At 49.5% G+C, this 16,049-nt stretch overlaps 1 protein-coding gene across 1 annotated transcript; it reads left to right on the plus strand.

The window, feature by feature from the left end:
• Positions 1 to 8,590: 8,590 nt before the first annotated feature.
• Positions 8,591 to 9,571, plus strand: LOC128850727 (olfactory receptor 14A16-like). Its single transcript, XM_054055710.1, has one exon. It carries the CDS (start codon positions 8,615 to 8,617, stop codon positions 9,569 to 9,571), a length of 957 nt encoding a protein of 318 aa, XP_053911685.1. The 5' UTR covers positions 8,591 to 8,614.
• Positions 9,572 to 16,049: the final 6,478 nt, after the last annotated feature.

Below are 16,049 nucleotides of genomic sequence, written 5' to 3' on the forward strand. Positions count from 1 at the left end.
GCTGTAGGTATGCGGGTGTTCAGACACAGACACAGACACAGCCTGACCTGTCCATGGACCTTGTTGAGTCAGACTTGCAGAGACACTTCCCACTTTGGTTCTTTATGGGGTTAAAAATGGAATGACATTGTAGCCATCCCAAGTGCCAGAACCCAGGAGATTCACAGAGGGCTAAGACAATTCTTCTTCCTTTTTTTTCTTCATCAATTGATCGGGTCTGAGAGGCAATATAGAAAAGCAGGTGGGGTTTCAGGACTGTCAGTGATAGAAAGTGGACAGCCGAGCCTTCATATGTGAAATGATCTAAAGTCACAGCTTGTTCAAATCTGTTCCCTTCCTTTCTCAGAGCTCTTAAGTCTTGCACAGGAACCTGGAAGCTCTGAGATGCCTCCACCTCCCTTGCTTTTAGCAATTACGCTGACAGAACCCAAGTCATTGTGTTTGAGTTCTGTTTCCAGCCTAAAGCTGGAGATGGGCCAGGAGACTGGCAGAAGGATCCCACTCATCTGGACAAGAAGGTGGATGTTCCCAGTTATCACAGATGACTGATATCTGTGTTCATGGAGGTGGTCAATGCCAACATCCTTTCTTTTAATCGTACCTCGGTACCTTGTTGATGTCTAAAGTCTCTCTGTGGATGCTGACATGGACTGAGCAGCCTGGTCTGACCTCAGAGCTGGCCCTGCTTGGAGCTGGGCATTGGATTAGGGATCACCTGGGCTCTCTCATTCCCTATGTTTTTCGAAGACCATAAGAAGCAGATGCCCACTTAGCAGGTTGACCGGAGCCTCCCCCAGCAGGCCAAATTGTGCCCTCACACCTCATGCTGTGATCCCCTAACTCCATTCCTGGCAGACCTCCACCAGGTCCTCTCCAGTTTCTCCATTTTCCTTTTGAAAGGTGAGACTCTTTGGGTCCTGTGGCATCGTCCTGGTGCCAGAAGAGTGAGGGCAGTGATTGTCTCCTCTGCACAGCATCAAGAGTTGCTCACTCTGCTCCCTCCCAGTGAGTGGCTGGGGGTGGGCAAGAAGTTGTCAGGGGGACACAGGCAGGAGAGCTGACCCCGACTGACCAGAGGCAGATCCCATAACACAGATGCCATGCTTTAAGGGAGTGGCTTTAAGATTTAGAGAAGATTTAGATTAGACATTAGGAAGAAATTGTTCACAAAGAAGGTGGTGGGGCAGTGGCCAATGTTTCCCAGGGAAGCTATGGATGTCCCCTGCCTGGAGGTGTTCATGGCCAGGCTGGATGGGGCCTTGAGCAGCCTGGTGCAATGGGAGGTGTCCCTGCCTATGGCAAAGGGGGTGGGACTGGATGGGCTTTAAGGACCCTTCAACCCAAACCATTCAATGATTCTGAAAAGTATTGAAATAGAATATTTAAACTAAAACATATTTTTCTTAAGTGCACTTTGAAATCTTCTTCTTTAACCTCAATGGGAAATGACTCCAAGGAGCTGTACAAGGCTTGAAAACCTGAACAAAAGAAAGAACTCGTTAAGATTTTCTGTATATTAATGAGACCCAGAGTGGATTTGCTGATGAGTCCTTTAACCTCAGCTTCTTAGAGGAGACTGAAGAAACATCTCAAGAAGTTAAAAGCAGAACTCAGAGTATCTTGAAGTATTAATTGGTCTCAGTGAGGATTGTTACTAACAAAGCCTCCCCAGGGACTCGTTAGGGACGATAATTGGAGGCCATGATTGCAGGCAGGCAAAGGCACTGTGCAGGCAGCTATGATGCTGAGAAATGCCTGGCCATGCTTGAGGAAATAGAAAGGCCAAGCCCTGACCCCCAGGTCCTGTGAAGGCAGATCTGGCTTTGGCTAGAATGACATCTGTGTCATAACATTCTTACTTGGCCTTATAGAATTGGGAGCAGTTATTCCATATAATTCCAAATAGAGGCTTGCAGAGTTATGTGAGATGCCAAGGCTTTCACACAGCTCCATGGAGTTGCAGAAGAGTTGGATGATAGAAGGGTAGGGTCATAAAAGTGCTGTGTCACAGAAGAACACTCAGTGTGAGAATTCTTCATTGTGAGAATTGTCAGGCCATAGAAGAGTCGGGTCATAGAGGAGTAACAGGAGAGTTTGGTTTGAGATGGTTCATAGAAGTGTTCCGTCACAGAGGTTTCACATATGATGTCATATAAGAGTTTGCTCATAGAAAAGGCCTTAGAAATGTCAGATATAGAAGGTCAGAGTAGATCTGTGTGATAGACACCTTGGTTCACAGAAGACTCAGGTTTTAGAATAGTTGCGACATAGAGAAGTTGTTGAAGATTTCAGTGATAGAAGAGTCGGCTCATAGAAGACTTTGGTTTGGAAGGTACATGGCAGTGTTGGATCACTCAAAGATTACATCATAGAAGTGCCGGGTCATGGAAAGGGCAGATCCTATAAGATTTCGGTCATAGAGGAGTTGGGAGGATTGACACCAGAGTGGGTCAGGTCAAAGACGTGTCAATTAATTATAGGGTCGCAGAAGAGCTGGTTCATAGAAGAGTCAGCTCATAGATGGTTCTCATCACAGATATGTCACAGCATAGATGATTTGGCCCATAGAAGAGTCGGGTCGTAGAAATTCAGGTCATAGAAGAATCAGAGCATAATCAAGTCATAGTGTTGGGTCAAAGAAGGCAGGAGTTATGGAATGGCCTGGTCATGTAAGAGATGGGTCACAGAATGGTTGGGTCGTATATTAATTGGGTCATAGAGGAGTCGGGCCATAGGAAGTCATAGAAGAGTAATAGAAGAGTTGGGTCATAGAAAGCTTGGGTTATAGATGGGTCATATTTTACAAGTGTTGTGCTACAGAAGAGTGAGATCCTAGAAGAGTTGAGTCACAGAAAGATCGGCTCATAGAAGGGAAAGAGAAGTATCCTTTATGGTAGGGTCTGGTCATAACATTTTCATAGACAATTTGTGTCACTAGAAAGGTCATAGAAGAGTCAGGACATCAAAGAGCAAGAGCATCACAGAGCAAGGCGCAGGCAGCTCCCAGCGCAGAGGCCACCTGCCTCCTCCAGATCCTACTGGAGAGTGAGTCCATTGTGCACTTGCCCTGGACAGCAGAGAGCTCTCCTAGGACACAGGACAGCATCACAGAGGCTGACATCATGGAAGTCACGGCCAGAACCATGGCTTGTGTTGCAAAGGGACCTCAAACATCAATCTGGTCCAACTGCTCTGCCAGTGGCAGGCAACAACCTCAACCCAATGAGGTTCTTAAAGCCCCATCCAACCTGACCTTGAACAGTACGAATGGTGGGGCATCCACAGCTTCTCCGGAAAAGTGCTCCAGCGTCTCATCACTTCTTTTTCATAAAAGCCCCTTCAGATATTGAAAGGCTGTTATAGGGAACCTTCTCTTCTCGAGCCTGGACAACCCCAGGACTGCCCAGACCCAGGTGCAGGACCCTTCACCCGGCTTTGTTGAACTCCTCCAGCCTGCCAAGGTCCCTCTGAGTGACATCCCTTCCATCAGGGATATAAACTGTGTTCAGACAAGTGTTTCACAGCACGAGGATCCAGCGTATTTGGACACCTCCTGCCAGAAGGATTTGGGACAAGGACCCCCAACAAAAGCTTTCAGTGGGAGCGCTGGTGCTTTACTATGAGTTCTGGTGTCCATACTGGAAGCACAGGCCCAGACTCCAGTGCCTTATTGGTATTTACTGGAAATCTGTTCTCTATACTGGTGTTTGTTGTGTTCATAGTGGGAGCACTGATCCAGTACTGACCCCACACTTGTGCCTTACTTGTCCATACGGCTGCCATATTGAGAGTACTGGTGTCTGTACTGGCGTCCCTTGTGTCTATACTAGGAGTACCTGGTCCCATACTGGTTCCGCACTGGTGCCTTCCTGGTCCATACTGGGAGCACTGGTACCATACCGGTCCCACACTTGAGTCTTACCGGTCTGTAGTGATGCTGTACTGGGACCACTGGAAGCACTGGAGTCCATACTGGTCCCACACTGGTGACTTAGTGGTCTGTACTGGGAGCCCTGTTGTTCATCCTGGTATCTCTGCTGTCCATACTGGGAGTAATTCTCCCATACTGGTCTCACGCTTGAGTCATACTGGTCTGTACTGGGAGCACTGCAAGCCCTGCTGTCAATACTGGGAGCACTGGTCTTATATTAGTCCTACTCTGGTGCCTCACTGGCCTCTACTGAGTGCCCTGTTGTCCATACTGGTGTCTCTGGTGTCCATGCTGGGAACACCGGTGTCCATTCTGGTGCCTTACTGGTCTGTACTGGGAGCACTGGTGCTGCACTAGGGACCACGGTGTCCATATTTGTGTCCGTGGTGTCCATACTGGGAATACTGGCCCCATATTTGTCCCACACTTGTGTCTTAGTGGTGCCATGCTGAGGGCACTGTTAGAATCATAGAACCATGGCATGGGTTGGGTTGGAAGGGACCTCAAAGCCCATCCAGCCCGACCCCCTGCCATGGATGGGGACACCTCCCACTGGAAAACGTTCTCCAAGACCCATCCAACGTGGTCTTCAACACCTCCAGGGATGGGGCAGCCTCCACTGCTCTGGGCAACCTGGGCCAGGGCCTCCCCATCCTCATGGTGAAGAACGTCCTCCTCATGGCTGGCATGTATCCGAGCAACTTCCATAATAACTGTGACTTCAGCAAGAAGAGAAACTGAGAAACGACAGCTGGTGGCTCAAAGGAAAATTCAAAACTTGCTGGAGAGGGGAAAAATAATCAAGAAGAGGAGCAGAAAATAAGCAAATTCCATCAGTGTTTAATTTACAGCAAGAGAAAAGGCTTCCCTGCACCTCCCCCTCCCTGGGTCCCAACCCTTGTCTGTGCCCAATGACAGCTCAAAGAGGGACGTGGCTCTGGGAGGTCAAACACCAACTGTTCATGCTGTCTGTGCTCCAGTTCCCCTCAGAGAAGGGCCTGGAGAGAAAGCTTAGGCTGGAGATGCCTGGGGAGGTGAAAAGGACTGAGTCCCATCCCTCCACTGTGGGGATCTACATTTGTACAGCCTGGTGTGGCCCCAGGGCCTAAAACACTGGAGGACTGATTCTGACCAAGGAAGCCTTCAGCAACAGCCACGAACGCAAACAACCCTTCCTGCCCTTGGGTGAGGCTCAGGCAGTCCTTGATTTCCTTCTCTGAAACCCATCAACATACAGGCGGTCCTATCAGGGTGTCCAACAAAGCCAGGATCAGGACAGTGAGGCCTTATCCCAGCAGGATCCCCAAATCAGAAAGGCTACAAAGAGGCAACAGCGTGAGTTGGAGCCACCATGGGCAAATCCAGGCACTGTGGGGTGATTCCTTCTGTGAGACACGTAGGACTGTCGGTATGGGGAGAAAGAGGAGTCAGAGGAGCTGCTGCATGAGGAACTGCCTGTCCACAGCCTGGGTGTCTGTCACAGTCAGTGTTGTAAATAAGAACGGAAAAGTGGTTCATTTGACCCAAAAGTCTGACTTGGGTGGCACAGAGTGGCACCTGCAGATCATGAGGAACCAGTGGGCAGTTCCTTACACTCCCATGTCTTGATCTGGATTGACAAGGTGATAGGAGGACATTCATCAACTCCAGTTGTGCTGCCTCTAGAACCACATCTGGGGGAGGCGACTCTGACATTTTTACCATGAGATAATTGAAATGATGTGAAATTAGTGGTGTGGTTCCATTGGTGCTGTTGGCCTGAGAAGATGGGGTAGGGTCACGGCTAGGTGTGAGTTAGTCAGTGTTTGGGTGCGGGTTCAAATGAGGCTCTGGAAAGATTTTAAATTTGGGTTTGAGTTTCTGGGGGGCTCATCACCCTCCCCTCATCTCACTAAGAGCATGTTGGTTTTGTCCATATTTAATTCCTCATCATCAACAATCCACTTCATCAGATTCCTTTCATTGCAAAAATTTGTCAGCTATTCTTCCAAACCTTCGCTAACAAATCTGTCCCCTGTGAGCTCTATATCAGACCCTCATCTCCGAAGATTCCAGCTCTTTTTGATACGAAACTGAGTTTCCTACTTCAAGCATCGAGTTTGATCATCTTTCTTTTTCACTCCTTCAAAATGATGCTGTTCAATGAGGGATAATTGCTAATTGATGCTTGATTGAGAGATGCCAAATCACCACTTGCTCTCAGTGCATTGCGGAGGAGGAAACACCTCACCCTTAGAGCATCAGGGTCTCATGGCTTCCTCATCCCCACCCAGGAGCCTGAGAGGGGTTCTTTCCACAGTCCTGTCCTTGGCATTGCACATCCCCACATGCCACTGTCCCAGGATGAGACCTGAGGAATGAGTGAGGGACAGGATCTCCATTACCAGGGGCTGAGGGGTCAGGGTTTGGCCCTTTGGATTCTTGAAACACATCCAGGTTGACTCAGCATCAGAGCCACCTTGACCTTGCTTTTCCCAACCTTTCATCACTGCCTCCACTTTCCTGCTCTAACGGGGCCCTGGAGATGCTTTCTCAGCAGTGCCCTCACTGGGACCCATTAACACCACAAGAAACTTTGCAGGAACTCTGCAAAGCCCAGCAGGGCTGAGGGCACTCCCAGGGTTTCTCGGAGAGATGATGGAGGCAGAGAGAGCTTAAAGGTGGTCAGGAGTGGGAGGATGACTGAGAGCTGATGGGAGGAGTAACCTTGGCAGTCCTGGACACGGTGAGTGTGGGTGCAGGGCAATGCAGGTGTAGATGCTGGTGGGCTCTCCTCAAGCTGGCACAGCCCCCAGCTCATGGGATGTGTGAGGAGGGGCTCTTGTGAGGCACTTTGGAAGGGCTGTGAATCCAGGGGGTGCAGCCAGGGGTGCCCCGGGCTGTCGTTCAGAGCAGGGTCCCTGCACCAGAGGGGTCTGTGTGCTGGAAGAGACTCTGCCACCTCCCGGAGTCAGCGCTCAGCCTGCCCGGGGAGATCCCCACTGTGCTGCAGGGAGAAGCTGTGGGTGCAAGAAGCACCTCCTGGCAGGAGAGGGTCTTTTTGCTGTTCAGAGTTTGCTGCGTGGATCAGGGACTGCTCATAGTTCCAAATCACCCCCGGGTGATTCTGAAGGGACATCTCAAAGGGAAGGATATTGAAGTTAATGGGCTTTCTTAATTCTTTCTTTTCAGTTTTCTGCTCTTTGTTAACGTGGAGAGAGAAATGGAAGAAGAGGTCCTGATGCATGAACAAATCACTGAGACTACTGAGCTTTAACTGTGAGTGAACAATGGGTCTGATGTGTTCCTCCTAAAGCACATTGAGCCACTCCTCTGCCTATGGACAGCAGCAGCATCACCTCTGCTGGACCCAACAAATCGTTCTGTCCTCTGGAAACTTCAAACAGGACCAAGCACCCAGGGAGAGCCCTGCAAAGAGGAAGGTTTCTGTAGGAGAGTGCGCAGAGTATGGAATGGGGTCTGTGAGCATGGTAAAAACGGGAGACAGGGAAACAGCTCCAAGGAGAAAATTATCCATGCACCTGGAATAGGATCAGGGAGTGAGAGGAAACTTAAAACAGAGGTGTTGTGAGAGGGAGAACTCCTAAAGCTCTGTGTGATCCCCTCCAGGGCAGCCCCTTCCTCTGAGCAAGCCCCCTTGCCTCCTCTCCCACCCAGCAAAGCCTCTGCCCTCAGGGCTCTGGGCTCCAGGGCTGAACCCCCTCCTCTGCAGCCACAGCTCCAGTGCCCTCTCCAGAGCCCAGGGGCTGAGAGCAACTGCCCGGCAAGGTTGGTGTCTGGGAGGGGGTGAGCACAGCTGGGGAAGGGGAACGCTGTCTGTGTGCCCGGCTGCCTCTGCCCTGGCCTCTCACAGCCAGACACTCACTCTCTTTCTCCCCGTTTCTCCCCTTGTCTCTGTTCTTGCTGTTCTCTCATTCTCACTGCCAGGCTCTCTGGGGATGGGAGTTGCAGCTGCAGAGTCACCCACTGCCCTGGTGGCTCCTTTCCTGCAGTTGTGTCCATGGGAACCCGTGTCCCAGCTTTGCTCTGAGCTGTGAGGCTGTGGGCAATGCAGTCAGTGGGGCTGGGGAAGGAGTTCAATCTCCCTTCATCAAATGCCATCAAATGACACTTGGCTTTCTCCTTAGGTGTCCTTCCAAGCTCTGAGCTTCCCTCCAGAATGCAAATCTGTCCTCTCACATCTTGGTGTTACCTGAAAGCCCTGTGGAGAAGCACAGAGAAGCTACAGCCAAGGAAATGCTGCTGGGTTTGTGAAATGAGCCGTGTGTGTCCTGGGCTGACAGCAGGGGCTGAGACCTTAGGAAAGGGGGAGACACTGAGTGCTGTGAGGTGGATCCCTCTGCTCTCAGCAGTGGCTTCTCAGGATGCCATGGGAATGTGATCCCCCTTCATCTCAGAAAGGTGCAAGCCCAGGGCAGCTGGGAACAAGAATGAGGGACAGAGCAGCTCCCCTCCCTCTGCACTGAGTCACAGGCAATGCCCTCCCATCCCAGGAATTCCCTTGTTGTCCCAAGGAGGGCTCCAGGCATGGAGCTGACTGATGATATCCTGGGAAAAGAAAAGCAGTGGAGGGTGTGCTTTGTGAGAAATGGCTTTGATGTTGCTTCAGACATATCTCACATCTCCCCTAACTTGTCACTATATTCTTCTTCATGTTCAGTGCTTCACATCCAGAGGCAGCAGATGTCCAACAGCAGCTCCATCACCCAGTTCCTCCTCCTGGCATTCGCAGACACACGGGAGCTGCAGCTCTTGCACTTCTGGCTCTTCCTGGGCATCTACCTGGCTGCTCTCCTGGGAAATGGCCTCATCATCACCACCATCGCCTGTGACCACCACCTCCACACCCCCATGTACTTCTTCCTCCTCAACCTCTCGGCTCTAGACCTGGGATCCATCTCCACCATTGTCCCCAAATCCATGGCAAATTCTCTATGGGACACCAGGACCATCTCCTATGCAGGATGTGCTTCTCAATTCTTTGTCTTTCTGTTTTTCATTGCAGCAGAGTATTCTCTTCTCACCATCATGTCCTACGACCGCTACGTTGCCATCTGCAAACCCCTGCACTACGGGACCCTCCTGGGCAGCAGAGCTTGTGTCCACATGGCAGCAGCTGCCTGGGGCGCTGCGTTTCTCAATGCTCTGCTGCACACGGCCAATACATTTTCCCTGCCCCTCTGCCAGGGCAATGCTGTGGAACAGTTCTTCTGTGAAATCCCCCACATCCTCAAGCTCTCCTGCTCACACTCCTACCTCAGGGAAGTTGGACTTCTTGGCGTTAGTGCCTTTGTGGCTTTTGGCTGTTTTGTTTTCATTGTGGTGTCCTATGTGCAGATCTTCAGGTCAGTGCTGAGGATCCCCTCTGAGCAGGGACGGCACAAAGCCTTTTCCACGTGCCTCCCTCACCTGGCCGTGGTCTCCCTGTTTGTCAGCACTGGAGTATTTGCCTACCTGAAGCCCCCCTCCATCTCCTCTCCATCCCTGGACCTTGTGGTGTCATTTCTGTACTCAGTGGTGCCTCCAGCACTGAACCCCCTCATCTACAGCCTGAGGAATCAGCAGCTCAAGGATGCAGTGTGGAAACTGATATCTGGATGGGTCTCTGAAGCAATAAATTACTCGTCATGCTCTGCATAACCATTTTCATAGAACTCATGGCACACCCAGATTGGCTTCTGTATATTTTGTTGCTGGTGGTTTTTTTATTTATCATGATGTCCTTTCTCTTTCACTGTTCACTGTTCTTGTCTGACTGAACTCTATAGCTGAGGAGCTGTGCTCCCTCTCTGTTTAAATGAAATAAAGAACCTGCAGTGATTGGTTTGGTTTTTCTGAGACACTTCTCTTTTCTTACTGGTCGGCTGTGTAAATGAGGAGCTGTGTTCCTATGTGTTTAAATAAAATAAAGAGATATTCAACAACGTTTGTTCCCTGATATCTTTCCTACAAGGACTTTTTGGAGCTGCAGGGACAATTCCTGTGGCCATGGGTGGAGGGGAAAAGAGTCCCAGCACGGCAGCACTGCCAGGCACCAGCGCTTGATCTCCCAGAGCTGTTCTCTTTCCCTTCCACACTCCCTTCGTCATTCCTTCCTGTAAGGCCTGAGGGCTCTGAGCTTGGTCACAGCGGTGCTGCGTGGCAGTGCTGTGCCCGCAGGCAGGGACAGGCAGAGGGCACTTGTGGGACAGAGATGTGTCCACAACAGCCTTTCCATACAGAGAGGTCATCTCCTCAGGGCAGCACCTGAAGGCTTAGGGCTTCTACTTAAGTATCTCTTAAGAACGTGACCAATGGTGAATCACAGATGGAAACACCAGTGTACAATGAAAGAGTTCTGGTGAGCGAGGTTTTGGCAGGCTGCAGAGCACTTGCCCCTCTCCAGGGTGTCCAGACTGGCCTGGCTGCCAGTCCAGGTTCCCTCTCTGTGCAGCTCACAAGGCCACTTTTAAGACCCAACCGTCTAAGTTTGGGCCCTTCTCTCTCCTGACCCAACTTTTCCATTAATGTTCTATGACCTGACTCTCCTATCACCCTTCTGTGACCCGACTTATCGAAGACCCAACTCTTCAATAATTCCACTCACCTATGACTCTACTCTGACCTGGCTCTTGTGTGATCCAACTCTTCTATCATTCTTCTCTCAGCCTGCTCTTCTATAATCGAACTTTTGTCTGACCCTTCATTGATCCAACTCTTCTATGACCTTACTATCATTCTAAGACACTGCTCTTCCATGATCCTATTCTTCTATGACTCACTCGACTCTTCTGTGACCTTTCTGTGACCTGACACTTCTATCACCTAACAGTACTATGACCCAGCTCTTCTATGATCCTATCCTTCTATGACTCAAGGCTTCTATGACCCTTTTGTGACCGAAATCTTCTATGACACTGAGGTTTGATGACCTCATTTTTCTATCTCTCTTCTGTCATGTGATATTTTTATGACCCCACCCTTCTATTAGCCAACTCTTCTCTAACATTTCTATATACCGAGTGTTCTTCAATCCCTCTATATCCCAACCCTTTTGTGACCCCACTCTTCTATGACTTTTTGTTCCTTCTGTGACCTGACTCTACTATGACCTGACTCTTCTATGACCTGACTGATCTCTGAGCCTTCTATAACCTGACCCTCATATGACCTGACTCACCTATGACCCTTCAGTGACCCAATTCCTCTACTACCCAACTCTTCTACAACCTTTCTTTGACCCAAATCTTCTGGTGCTTTTCTAGGCCCAAAATCTTCTATGGTCTGACTCTCCTTCGATCCTTCTAAAAAACTGCTGTTATTCGATTCTTCTATGCCCCAGTTCTTTTATGACCCAGGTCTTCTATGACCCCACCATTCTATGACCCAACCTTTCTATGGGATCTTATAATCAATGAGCCAACCAGGTGCCTTCTGCTGGCCTGTCACAGACACTGCCAGATGTGAGCTTCAAAGCACAAATCTCAGCCATGAAGCAGCATCTGACCTATCTGATGCTTCAGAAATCAGTGACCTCACAGTCTCTTTCCCAGCCATGTTCCTGCTGTTGGCCTGTCCCCTGCAGAGGCAGAAGTGACCTCACAGCCCCCTTCACAGCCATTGCCTTCCTACTGGATTATGAGTTCTTGAGACACACCTGGCCATGTGATACCTTGTCCACCCATGAGACCAGCAGGAAGATTCGCCAGGAGGGGTTTAGATTGGATATCATGACAAAGCCCCTTCACACTCAGGACGTTCTATGCTTCTATAACTCTTTATTTTACCTACAAACAAACCAACACCTCTTTCCAAACAGCCTCAGCCATCGCTTGAGACAACACACAAGTCAAAGAAAAGCAGTTGTGGAAAAGGATCACTGGTGTCATTTCAACATAATTTGATCCCATTTGAATTTAAGAAACTTGTAGAACTTTTGAAAGCAACCTAAGAGTCCCCATCCTGTTGTCCTCTCCTACTCCTTCTCCTTGGTTTTGGCTGAACTGAAGAAGCAGTCTGGCATGTGGGCTGTTCCTCAGCAGCCTGGTCCTTCGACTTGGTTGTGCAAGGGGAATGGAAAGACCTTTTCTCTGTGAGTGTCCTCAGGAGACTGTTCCTTTTTGGGGAGGTGGATGGTTCTGAATCCATGTGCCCTTGCTGAGGACGGGCAGGGCTCTTCTTCTTGGAGGACTCAGTGACTCCAGACTGGGATGAGACTCTCGTGAGTTTCTTCTGTAGACTGGGAATCTGTAAAGGAAAAGAAAAGTCATTTCCTCAGGGCATGGAAGAGGCCAGCAGAGACCCTGGATAGGAAAGGTGTCCCAGAATGCTCAGAGACAGAGGCTGTTCTGGTGAACATCCAGCCCGCTCACTGGCTCAAGAGCGATCCCCATCCAGGCAAAGCAGAGGGAGAAGCCCTCTCTGCTGGACAAAGAAACCAAACACAGCAAGAGGAATGCTGCGGTAGCTTTGCTCTTACAAGACAAGGGCAAATATTCTCTAAGCTCTCCAGACCAAGGCTCCCCCTGAGGCGTTCGTGCACTGGGACAGTGGCAGAAGGCCAAGGAGAAGTGAGCCTCTCCGGCAGGGGAATGCCAGCACTCAGCACTGGAGCAGCACGTACCAGACAAAGCCTTCCCAAAGAAAGGGTGAGAGCAAACACATCTTTCCTGACTTTTTGTTTCCTAACGCCTGTCTCAGTATGTGATTTATCCCATACATTGAATAGGAAGATCAAAACAACACCAAACTACACTTCACACAACTCTCTGTGAACAGCTCTGCAGTGGCAGGAGGATTCCCATCTGGAAAAGGGGCTTCATTCTCCTCATCCTCCATCCCGCGCAGTTATTTCACCACTCAGCATCTCTCACAGCATCCGTGCCTCATGAATGTCGGTGTCTGCTCGATGCTGCAACAGCTTCGTTGGGTGTTTGGGAAACTCCTGTGCTGCTCAGGATCCGGGCTGGGAGGGAGCAAGCCCTGCCCTGAGGATTTGCTTCCCAGGCCTCACTGCTGAGCTCTGCAATTCCTCCATTCAGGCACCCAAATGCATTTCCAGGCCACAATCCAACAGCTGTCAACTAATTTTTCTCCAGCTCGAAGCCAATTCCATTCAGAATGAGTGAGGTGCAAAGAAGCCATCGACAACAGCCTTGAGGATCCCACTCAGCCCGCGTTTTGCCGAGGGACACTTGCTCTCCTCAGCCAGACTGGGGCACAGGCGTGAAACCATGAACCCCATCTGGCTGAGAGATGCCCCGAGCAGGGTCTGTGTGGGGCTGCTCTTTCTGGCTGTGGACAACACCCTTCTCTTCGGTAGAATCATAGAATCATAGAATCATGGAATGGTTTGGGTTCACATGACCTCAAAGCCCATCCGGTTCCACCACACCACAGACCCCCGCCCTCAACATCAAAATTGCGGATAATTCTAAAACTGAGGCTTTGATCCCTGAAAGAGCTTTTGGAACATAAGAATGAGCTCTTGGATCCTATAAATAAGGGTTTGGGCTCTAAAACTGAGGTGCTGGAAATTCAAAATCAGACTTTGGACCTTAAAAATGAGGCTCTTAAAATGAGTATGTAGACACAAAAAGATGAGAATTTAGGCCTTCAGAATATATCTGTGCATCCTAAAAAATCTTTGGGTCAAAAAACCATGTTGGAACTCTAGAATTGAGGATTTCAGCCCAAAGGGTGAGACTTTGGGCACTGAAGGGATGGGTATAATGCTACATGAGTCTTTTGGTGCTACAAGGGAAGGGAACCTCCTGGTTCCAATATGTCCCCAACAAATGAAGCTCTCGTCCTGAATGGAGGCCTTTGGTATCTCCACTGGAGGCTCTGAGCTGTAAAAGATGGGGTTGGATCCTTTCCATGAGAGTCTGGAGCTTCAAAAGGATGGTTTGGGTCCTAAAAGTGGTGCTTTGAAACTGAAACTGAGACTTTGAGCCCTGACATCAGGATTTGAGCCCTGAAACATTGATGTGGTCGCAAACAGGAAGGCTTTGCTCCCTGAAAATGGGACTTGAGAGGCTCCAAATGAGGGTTTTGAGCTCTCACAATTGTGGACTTGATTCTAAAATGAGGCTTTGTTCCGTGAAAAAAGGGCTTAGGGAGCCAAAATTGGGGCTTCTGGAGCAAAAAGAGGTGTTCTGCCCCCAAAACAGGGCTGGGGGCTCTGGCAGGAGGCACTGGGGCATCAGAGGGGCTCTGGACCCTCAGTCACACAAGCACAGAACCATTAAGGCTGGAAAAGCCTCTGGGCTCCCCCAGCCCCACCCCAGCTCTGAGCACGAAGTGAAGCATCAAATCTGCAAAATAAAGGCCCCTGACACTCATCTGTCCATGGTCATTCCTCCACGACTTTCTCTGGACTTGTAGGGACATTTCCAGAGGTTGAGGAAAAAGATTCCAAGCATCTCAGCTGAGTGCAGAGCAGGGTGAGCAACCACAGCTCTGGGAGTGGCAGCAGGAGAACAGAGACACTGCGACTGCTGCTGTGCAGAGCCGCTGTGTGAGCACGGGGAGGGCTCTGTCTCTGGGCACCCTGTGTGTGAGATGGGGCACAAGGTGTCCCAGTTCAGACCCTGCAATTCGGCAGCAAACAATGGGCAATGATTCCTTCCCTAAATTAATGAGGAAGGGGAATCAGGTAAAGAAAAGAAGTCCTGAAGATTGAAATAAAAAGATGGATTTAATAAATACAATAAAACCTCACACTATTCCTATCAGTAACATTCACAGTAACACTCACAGTAACACTCACGCTGCTGCAAGGTCTTGTTTTAGTACCAGTAGTGACTGTAGAATCACAGGATCACATCATGGAATCATGGAATGACTTTGGTTGGAAGGGTCCGTTGAGATCAGCCAGATCCAAGCCCCTTACCATGGGCAGGGACATCTTCAGCTGGATCAGGTTTCTTACAACCTCATCCAACCTGGACTTGAACTTGTCAGTATTAAAACTAGAATTAATAATAATTTATATTCAATATCAAGGTGTACGGCCCAGTTATAGATCGCGCACTATTAGCAATTGTCCCCTGGATACTCTGGGAAAGCTGAAACAGGGGAATCATCCCAGATAAGTCCCACACACTGATCATTTCCATGTCTGGCTGCACATCCCAACCATGAGGAGGGACTTTTCTACATGGAAACCTCTGTCCTCCTCCTTTGCTCACTGATACACAACTCCACCACCACTATTAATAAAAATGGAACCACTCTAATACTGACATTTCTTGCACCTCAGTCCCTCAGCTCTCGCCACTGCTGGTCACTCAGCCAAGACCTTTCTCACACATCACAGGCTCATGGCCTTGGCTCATCAAACACTGAGAACATCCATGGATTGGGTTCCCTCTGCTGCCTTGGGGCCTTGCTCAGTATTTCAGCCTGAAAGTCTTCTCTCAACCCCAGCTCTCTCAGCCTCTACTTGCCCATGAGCAAACGCCCTTCTGGCCTTGGCAGTACTTGCTCCAGGCTGGGCAGGTTATTCTTTCCTGTTAGCCCCGTCCTGGACACAGCAGCTCTGATGCTGGGACTTTTTCCAGGGACACAGGGTGACAGGGGGTGTATTTAAGGTTTAGAGAAGATTTGCATTAGACATTAGGAAGAAATTGTTCACAAAGAAGGTGGTGAGGCAGTGGCCAATGTTTCCCAGGGAAGCTGTGGATGTCCCCTCCCTGGAGGTGTTCAAGGCCAGTCTGGATGGGGCCTTGAGCAATCTGGTGCAATGGGAGGTGTCCCTGCCTATGGCAAAGGGGGTGGGACTGGATGGACTTTAAGGACCCTTCAACCCAAACCATTCAATGAGTCTGAAAAATATTGAAATACAATGTTTAAACTAAAACATATTTTTCTTAAGTGCACTTTGAAATCTTCCTTTTTAACCTCAACGGGCAATGACTCCAAGGAGCTGTGCAAGGCTTGAAGACCTGAAGAAAATTTGACTAAAAGAAAGAACTCGTTAAGATTTCTTTGTTTTAATGAGACCCAGAGTGGATTTGCTGATGAGTCCTTGAACCTCAGCTTCTTAGAGGAGACTGAAGAAACATCTCAAGAAGTGAAAAGCAGAACTCAGAGTATCTTGAAGTATTAATTGGTCTCAGTGAGTATTGTTCGTGAC

The sequence above is a fragment of the Cuculus canorus genome, unplaced genomic scaffold, assembly GCF_017976375.1.
Source record: "Cuculus canorus isolate bCucCan1 unplaced genomic scaffold, bCucCan1.pri scaffold_63_arrow_ctg1, whole genome shotgun sequence".
Classification (NCBI taxonomy): Eukaryota; Metazoa; Chordata; class Aves; order Cuculiformes; family Cuculidae; genus Cuculus; species Cuculus canorus.

Coding starts and splice junctions, on each gene's coding strand:
- LOC128850727 (XM_054055710.1), top strand. CDS start 8,615: ATGTCCAACAGCAGCTCCATCACCCAGTTCCTCCTCCTGGCATTCGCA.